Source organism: Pteropus alecto, unplaced genomic scaffold (assembly GCF_000325575.1).
Source record: "Pteropus alecto unplaced genomic scaffold, ASM32557v1 scaffold109, whole genome shotgun sequence".
Taxonomy (NCBI): domain Eukaryota; kingdom Metazoa; phylum Chordata; class Mammalia; order Chiroptera; family Pteropodidae; genus Pteropus; species Pteropus alecto.
In genome coordinates this window covers 1,236,360-1,246,171 of record NW_006494608.1, presented here as the reverse complement: position 1 = coordinate 1,246,171, position 9,812 = coordinate 1,236,360, and the positions used below count along the sequence as shown (strand labels likewise).

Below are 9,812 nucleotides of genomic sequence, written 5' to 3'. Positions count from 1 at the left end.
CGCCCCCCATATTACTTAAGCTGTGGTACAAACAGATTCTACTCAGGAAGAAACATTGTAATGAAAAGTTTGGTTTATTCTACATAGAATAAACACCGTGTGGCCTGGGCACTGAGTAGTAGTCACTGTGGTTCTAGACAGCTCGCATAAACTCTTCAGGCCTCATTTTCCTCTCTGTGATGTGGAGATAAACCATCTTGTGCTGACTGCTTTCCCCTGAGGCTGTGAGGATCAACTTTATGTGTCTGCTGTGTCTTTGAAAATCACACAGTGTGATTCAGAGAGTGTTAGCACGGGCAGTGAGCCTTTTAAGTACAAGTCCAAGAGCCGGATTTTGTAATTACACAAATTTTGATGTGTATGTGAGAAGAAAATATACTTTTTATGTGCAGTGAAGAAGGGCCTTGTAAAGGATTACATTCAGCATTGGGACTCAGTTTCGTAGGCCTGGAACTGCACTGTCCAGTAGAACTTTCTGCAGTGGTAAAAACCTTCTATATTGTGTGCTTTCTAATACTGTTTAGTTGGTCACATGTGGTTGTTGAGCACTTGGCATGTATTGGTGTAAATGAGAAACAGAATTCTTGATTTAGTTTAGTTTTAACTAATATAACTTTCTATATAAATAGTCACATGTGGATAAGTACTATACTGGACCAGACAGGAGACCTTGACATTGATCAGGCTCCATGTACCTATTAAATTATAATTTGAGTACATTATAATCAAATGTCAATTATAACAGTCAAGGGTATGTGGGATTTGTATTTGACAAGAGTAAAATGGTATTAAAATGTTGTTTGGTGAACAAAAGATCTGTTAACAGAAGATATTCAAAGAGGAAAGTGTTTATCCAAAGATGACTGTAGAAGCTGAATATTTGGACTTCTCAGCCAAAAGTCCAGACATGCTGGTGCCAGTGCTTTCCCATTCAGCTTTTGCTTTGCTTTTGCTTTGCTTTGCGTCTCCTCGCTGTCCATCACACTATTCCCTTTGCAGGATTTCTCTTCACAGTGCTCAGATTGGAGCTCTGGCTCTTTTCTTTCTCTGTTGTGATCCTTGTCCTTGGGCTTCAGTTTATTCTCCTGTAAAATGGGTCAAGTTGCTTTTTAAGCTCCTTTCCTCGTCTAACATCCTAGGAACTTTTAATGAGATAGCTTGTGTGATGATTTAGGGATCAAGATGGAAAAGGATTCTGTGGCCAGTTGTCTCAGTCTGGACCACGGGAATCTCTCTAAGCAGCCTCAGTCAGTCCATAGGTGGCCTTTCTGAGGGCTGGGAGTCTTGGTCGGCCCTCCCTTCACCTACTGGCTCTGAAACATTTTCCATTGAAGAAGGATCCAGCATTCAATTTTGTGTATTTTCACTTATCAACAAACCAAACTATTTTAAGGTTAGATATTTAAAAAAAAACTAATTCGAAGCTCTGTTGTAATTGATGAAGGCTTACTTTTCATGGTTAGTTTGTTCCTATCATGCTTTGCATAAGATAATTGGAAACTGCTGTTATTTAAGAAGAAAAAAAGCTCGCCATTTTTTACTGTTGTCAACATTCACTGATTTTTTACTTCTATTAGAATATCTACCTGTATGAATATTTTAGTAAGTAAATAGTTGGCTACATGGAGAGCTAGAAAGCTGTGAAAAATATTAAAAGTATGGTTGTGTATTTACACTTGGGAAAAATACATCCAAAGTAGAAAGGCTGATTTGTATCTTCACATATTTTAAATTTGAGATTACTCAAAAGAATGGGGGATAACAAAGTTAGTTAAAATCAACTAGATCCCATGGGTTTCCCCCAGAAAGTACTAAGCGTAAAGTATAAATAAAAGTTGATTTAGTAACTTATAAAAGAAGAACAAATAGACTGGTGAACCAACCTAAAACAACTTAAACTTTTCTTTACGTCATAATTTTCTTTGGCTTTTGTTTTGTTCTTTTAATAGATTTGGTTGAGTAAAATTTTAAGAGTGTGGAGTAAATAGAACAGAACAAATAAAAAGTATATAACATGTAAGAAAAATGTTTTAGGGACTCGAAGTATGTGAAATAAATAATTGTGAAAATTTTAGGTTTCTGGGCATAATATATGTCTGGGAACAAAGTTGTATTTTACTGTTTTCATTTACAAAAACAGAAAATGTCTTGGATTCATGCATCTAAGCTAATAGACAACTTATATCTTTTAAATTTTACAAAGAGCCATGGCATTTGATTACTGATATATATTTTCCTAAATTTTTACATGTTTTTATTTTGTTTTTTTGTTTTTGATAGAGTCCTGTGAAGATAAATCAGATTAGCCTGGATGAAAGTGGAGAACACATGGGTGTGTGTTCAGAAGATGGCAAGGTATGATGATGTTGAAAGCTCTGCTCTCTCACTGAGGACTGGGATGTTCCCTAACTCCAAGTGCTTGGAAGAGCATTCTACCTACTGTATACCTGCATTAAGAGAAACTTGCCTTTTTTTTGTTGGAGGGGAGGATATTGGACTTGCTTCCGATTGCTCATAATTAAAGTAAAATATATTTTGCACAAATGTGCCTTAGGAAAATTAATTACAAGAATGTCATTTACGTAACTGGTATTAAGCTGATTAGCAGTTGTGTCAGGGAGAACGTGTCACCTTAATCATTACTGCTATGCCACTTATACTTCAGTGACTAGTCTGCAGTTCCTGCAAGACAGTAGTTTAATGCCTTTCTGCCATAAATCCACAAAATTGGATTTTGTGGGCACGATTTCTATGGGCCGGTGGTTTTCATTTTCACATGTTATGAATGTTTCTCTTGAATTATAGAATCTTTTGATAAGCAATCATAGTTTATCAGAAGAATAAAGTGTCTTACAATGGCCACATTAAATAAATGTAAAATCAATATATGTACAGTTTTCTAAAAACCTGGCACCCACTTCCTCGACCGAGGACATACATCATTTGTGCAGTGTATAACTAACAATTATCAGTTCTTCTTGCTGATGTTGAGCTGTGACATTTAGTGGTTGTGGTGATTGATTTTCCACTTATAAGAATGTCTTTTTTGTTTTTCAGTCAGTGGAAGTCTTTTCTAATGTTGGTTCGCAGTGATAAAATTCTAATGCACAGTGTATTTAAGCTACTTCTCTAAAATAATAGTTTATGAAGAGAGTGCATTAAGAATCATTACAGAACCTTACCTATTCCTGACTATAGAGAATAGATTTCCTAATCTAATTATTTGTAGGTTTTTATGTGATCTAAATTCAATGAGCCATTAGGATGAGTAAATTAAAAACAATGTACTCAGTATAAAAGATTTATACTCATTTAATCTGTTAAAAGAAAAATGAAATCTTCTTGACATACAAAAGTGATTTTATATATCTCAGCCTAATGTTTCTTAAAGTCTTTTGAAATAGTAATTGGAACACTTGTGCTTTTCAAAAAGCACTGTCAAATTTTATAGTACCTTATGAAATTCTGAGATGAACCAGACTGTCAAAGAGAGATTGAGGGAGGAGTTGGTATGTGCAGAAAGTGAGAAGAATTATTCAAACTATTGAAAAATTTTTGTATTCACGTATTTGTAAGAAAGATCATTTTCATTTTGTTTTCTTAATGATGAAGGATTCCTTCTGGGCTTATAACCAATTAAATTGAACTAATTTGTTGAAAGAATAGTCATTTTTTGAATTAGAAAAGAATTTTTATGAAGATACTTCATCTAGGAATTTTCAGCACTTTAAATATTGAAGAATTATTATTTGATGTGGCAGAGGGGGATATTTTAACTATTATATCTAGTGGATAATGAGATGACTCAGACATCTGGTACACTTCTTGGCAAACCTGTTTTCCTAGTTTAGTAATATTTATAACTGCTGTATTTTGGTATAGACCCATGATAACATTTTTTAAAATGCTTTTGTCATTTATTAGCATTGATAGAATTGAAAATAAGTACTTCAATGTACATTTTTATGTTAGCTAGCTCTTAACCATGGGCTAGTATTATAAAAATTGAGTAGCTAGTATAGGGAGATCTAGTAAAGTGATTAGTGATGATAAAATAAAGATTATTCTGAAGATAAATTCCAGATATCTAGATCAAATGTGTCTTTAAATGGCTCTTGTTATTATTTTTCCTTGGTGTATTAAGACTTCTAGATAAATAATTATGTTCTTTTTCAAGGATAACCTTTGATATCTATATTCAGTTTTAAAGTTATAATTCTAACAGTTTAAAATTTTCTGTTTATTTAGCTGCTGCTCATTCTGTCTTTTTATTTCATGGCTTCTCTGTGCTTGAGTTCTAAGTTTTGAAATATACTTATATGTGTGAGAGAGAGAGAGCGAGAGTGTGTGTGTATAGTTTCAGTTTACTGGCATACAGTTTTAAGTAACTTTCTGATAAGGACATATATTGTTTATTTTCTGATCTCTTACATAGATTGCCTTCATACATAAACTAGAATCTATTTAGTATAGAGTTCTGTATTGAAATATTTTCTCAAAATTTTGGAGATGTTGCTCCCTTTTGTCTGACATTTATTTTTGTAGACATGTCTGAGGCGGGCATACTTTGTTCTTTCACAAAACCTTTTTAATTTTTTTCTTGTCCTGCCTTGGAGCTCAGACTAATAACAATAACAACAATGACGATAATAAATGGCCCTTGTAACTCAGTTTGCTAAGTTAAAGTCTTGTTTGGGTCTGTTTTCATTAATTTTGTCTGTAACACAGTAAGTCCTTTTGATCCATATTCTGAAGTATTGTTTTCATTTCAGGAAAGTTTACTTCAGTTCTGATTTTGATTATTGCTTCAGTTCCATTTGTTTTCATTTCTTCAAAGAAACTCAATAATACTTAGGCTGGAGGCAGTATCGTGCAGAGGCTATGAGCAGAGCTCTGCTTTTCACCTGCCTGGGCGGCAGCCCCACTGCTCTGCGTCGGGTAAGGTTGGGCACGTTGTTTGCTCTCCCAGTGCCTCTGCTTCCTCAGCTGTGTGGGCACTGGGCACAGTGGAAGTCCTGCATAAGAATGTTGTGAGGTGCCAGGTGTGTGGTGAACTCTCAGTTATATTAACTGTTTTTATTTCTAACCATTTATTTCTTAACCCATTGCAGTCTGGCCTCTTCCCCTCCCAAATTATTGTACCTAAACTTTTCAAGATAAGAGAGTGAATGGATAAGCACTATTCATTCTTTCTCTCCTTTCTGAAATACATGTGGTAAGAAAAATTGGTCATATTGTGTGGTGCACACACACCCCCACCACATATGTGCTTTGCTTTCTCGTTGTTTTTATCCTCTCATTTCTTTGTAATCAGAGTTTCCTACTTGTTTGTTCACTTTGTTGATTTGCTTTTCTTCCACTGTCAGTTTTGCTTTTTAGAGTAGTTTTATTCCATTTTGCATTCTTAATTTTCCTGAAATCTTTCTCTCTCTCCTAGCTCTATATTCAACCATATATATGGCTGAAAAATATATATATATGTGTGTGTATTTTTAATTACAACTTATATGTCTTAGAGTGTCAGGCAATATTGTCTAATGATTAGGAGTGGAATTACCAGGCACGTTTTAGCTGTGTGATGTCAGCTAATTTATTCATATTTCTCTGTGCCTCGATCTATTTCCTCTTCTATAAAATGGAGATAATAGCAGTACCTCCTACACTGATTATTAGGAGGCATAAATGAGTTAATATATGTAGGTTGTTTGCAGAAGTACCTGGAGCAGAAGAAACACATAGTAATTGTTAGCTTTTATCATCCTCATCATCATCACCATCAACATCATCATTCTTTCTGCAGCAGATTCTTGGAGGTCTTCTTATCAAAGTCGCCAAAGAGTTTTCTAGTGTTCCTTGCTTTTCTGGTTATTATTAAATCATTTTTTAAAGCATGGTTTTTTTCTCCCTCCAAGTCATAGAAATTGTGTTCTGCAGTATTCTTTTTGTATAGCCTTTGCGTGTGGTTTTGTTGCTTGCTTATCCATTCCAGAGCAAGAAGAGCTCTTTCTGAACCTGGGTTAGCAAAAAGATCCATGTCTGACTGCTCTTGGCTCTGCACGTTACTGTTTTGAGTGTTGTAGAATCACTTCTGAGCTCCACACAGAGGTCCTTTTAATGAGCTCAGTTTCCTTTGACCAGAAGTAGTTAGTTAAGGCAGCTTCCCCAGATTGAAGTGGGAGCCTCTCTTATAATCTCTCCCTGCTCTGTGACACTGCATAGGTGGAGAATATGAAAACCAGAATCTCCCCTGTGAGGGTCTCATCTGCTACCTCCCTCGATGTGATGGCAGCTTACATGTTTGTCCCTGTTCTAATTCTTGACCTGTTGTTTGGAGGCTGGGTTTGTGGGAGGCTGTTACAAAGGAAGTACCAGCTGGGAGGATTGTCTGACACTTTGGCCACCTCACTCACAGTCCCTTTACATCACATGGTCTTTCACCCAGTTTTCTGATTGGCAAATACACAGAAATCCATGCTAAAGTGGAGAGAGATACATACCTTCCTTGTTTCATGAGGGTAGCTCTTCTTTACTTCAAGCGGTAAAACACATATCACATACCTTTAGTGGACCTCATATGGCTCTGTGGTTTTGTAGTTAATGAGAACTCCTCTAGGACTTTGTAGTAGATTGACTATAAGGCCAATTGTTCTGAATTTTTTATTTTCCTTCATTAGGTATTTTTGTTGACCAATTAGGGGAGATCGTTAGGGCTGCTATAGGAGATTTCATTTTTCAAAAGGATCCTGTCTATTTTAACTTTTATCTAATTCTTAGATGAGGTCTTCCTAAAAGTTCTCCAGGCTGTCATTCAATGGAATCTTTTCACAGATGAGTACGGTATTCACTGACAAAATTGGCAAGATAAATAAAGAGGGAGGGAGGGAGAGGGAGGGGAAGAGAGAGAGGGAGAGAGAGAAAATGAATGAAACCTGTTTTGGATTTTATTAGCTTTAGTAGCATAACTTGTGACCAACTAGTTTTGGCTGACACATAAGTGAAACGAACTGAAACACTGAAGGTTTAAAATCATCCTGCTTATTTTTTTATATTGCAGGAGAAAATAAGGACAGTTGAGGAAAATGTTATTCTGTTAAACATAGTACTAGAGAGTGACCTAAGAGTTCTAATCTTTCTTCACCACCTTCAGCAAACAATCCTCCAGTCAACGTTCTGGGTATGATAGTGGCATTTTTGCTTCTGACTAGTTCTCAAGAATAGTGATAAGCATCAGCCTGCTAGGTAGGAACTTCTGTGATTTGTTCTCTTTTCTGTTTATTCCTCCTCATCACTTTACTATCATATCTTCAGTATGGATTCATAATATTTAAAGGGACGTTTACCCCAGCAACTTATAATTTAATCTTCACCATTAGATTCACAGTCTTAATATTTATCTTCTCATCTACTGATACCTCAGTCTATTTCAACAGGCATGTGTATCATTTGTTTATGATGCTTTTCCCCACAATAAACATCACTTACTTTTTGTTCTTAAAATCATCTTTATCTTGCTATAGGCAGAAGGAAGTTTATACTTTTGAATGAATAGTTTGCTCCAGTTTTCAACCTCTGTCATAGAATTGCATAATTCAAAGTCTAATATTCACCTTCACTTTTGTTTGGCAAATATTTGGGACTTTTTAATGTTTTTTTCCTGCTTTTAGAAATATATATTCCTTATTTACGAATTGTAGACTATCATATAATGATAGTATGCAGAAGAATAGGGCTTAGAATACTTTTCTTGCTTTTTATGACCTTAGGCAAGTCATTTATTTTTCTTCAGAATCATCTGTTAAATAGCATAATGGTGTTAGCCCTCATACCTAGCAGTATTGCTATCAGGGCCAAATGAGGTAGTTCAGGATTTTCAGTTCTGGCTGCATCTTGTCAATTGTAGACCTTTAAAAATATAATTTTATTTTACCAGAAAGTTTAATTTGTCCAGGGTGGCGTCTAGACATTAGTTAACTGTGTAGTGCAGTCAGATTTGATAACCACTGAGGTGAAGTATGTGGAAGCATTTAGAGATATGTTATTAGTATTAATAAAAGATTTGACACAGGACCATGTTGTCACATTGTTATACAGAATGGAAATAGCTTATGTTAGAATTTAAACTTCCTACTTTAGCATGATTTTATATAGAGGTAACTTCAGTAAGTTGACCACTTGTGATTTCCTCTTCCATTAAGATTCGGATAATGCAGTACCTTATTTTTATCTAATTTTCTTGGAATTTGGGGAATCAATCAAGTTAAACGTCCGTTGGGTAGAGTAAAATCTGAATGCAATGCTTTTCTTTCCTGCTTCTTAAGCACTATTTTATAAGAAGATTATTGCATCCTTTGGTTATATATTTATATAAAAGTAATGATTTGATGCCCTCTAAATGATAAGAAACAAGATCGTGGTGGGCATACATGTATTGCCAGACTACATGTTACAGACTACCTCAGGGTAAATCAAATGCCTTTTGTGTTACATTGTACCGTTTGCTATTATTGGAATCCAAATAACATACTTGGCACAAGGATATAAAAGCAGTAGTCACAAAGTGAATGGAGTATCCTAAAGGTTTTATCTTTTAGTGAATAGAGTTATCTTCAAAAATTATAACATGAGTAAAATTTCCTCTTTGACCTTGCAATAATGAACCACTCACAACTTACCAAAGATTAAAACAAAAGGAAATCGAAAGCCTGAATAGTTTTATATCTATTTAAGAAATTGAATTCATAATTAAAAACTTATCATAAAGAAGCCATTAGACCCAGACACCTTCACTAGTGAATTCTTACAAAATTTAAAAAAAGAAATAATACCACTTTGTTAGAAATCAGAAAAACAGGGAGGACATCCAAAGTGCTGGGAAATAGTTCTAAGTGGCCCTAATAATAGTAATAATAGTGGCCCTAATAATAGTTCCAAATGTTTGAGAGCTACTAGAATTCTTATGTTCTGCGAGTGAGAGAGTAAATTGATCAAAACCACCTTTCGAAATAGTTTGGCTGTCTATTAATTGTGAATAGATGCATAACCTGTGACTCATCAATTCCATTTCTAGTTAATATATCCTTCATAAATGTGTATATAAGTGCATCAAAATATTTGTGAAGTGTGTTAATTGTAGCATTATTATAATATCCCCAATATAGAAAGAATGATCAGTGGAAGATGGATACATAAATTTTATACATTGAAATACTACACAGCAATGAAAATAGTCGGCAACTACTACATACAACAGTATGGATAATTCTCCCAAAGAAAATATTGAGTGAAAGAAGTCAGTGAAATAGCTTATGGTTTAATTTATATAAAATTCAAACACCAGTACACCTTATCTATGGTGATAGATTTCAGAGTAGTTTGTGACTGGGAAGGGAAACATAGGAGCTTCTTGGGTTCTTTTTCTTGATCCAGGTGGTGGTTGCAGGGGTATAGTCATGTCATAAAATTGTGCCAAGCTGTAAATTTATAGTTTTTACTCTTTACAGTATGTATATTATTCAGAGTTTTTTTTTTTTTTAAGTAAACCACTCAGATAAGAGATTAAGCATGAATAAAGTTGACTAGAACGACTTTAAAGGAGGCACTGATAGGTAGAAACTTAAATCAGACATTTATACACTCTCAATAGATTAAGCATAAGATTGTAAATGAAATGTGGTTCATTTAATCTCATACCACAGTGATTAATCTTCATGGTTGAGACATATATATATATATATATATATATGTTTGTGTGTATGTATATATATAATTAAAATATTATTCAGCCATGAAAAAAGAAAAAAATCTTGCCATTT

At 34.5% G+C, this 9,812-nt stretch overlaps 1 protein-coding gene across 2 annotated transcripts in view; it reads left to right on the top strand.

The window, feature by feature from the left end:
- The window catches only part of VPS41 (VPS41, HOPS complex subunit), a 167,008-nt gene that overhangs the window by 64,388 nt on the left and 92,808 nt on the right, over positions 1 to 9,812 (top strand). For both annotated transcript variants that reach the window (XM_025041919.1, XM_006925337.3), the window contains exon 5: positions 2,281 to 2,355. In XM_025041919.1, coding sequence (XP_024897687.1) covers positions 2,281 to 2,355 — 75 coding nt within the window. The remainder of the gene's footprint in view (positions 1 to 2,280; positions 2,356 to 9,812) is intronic.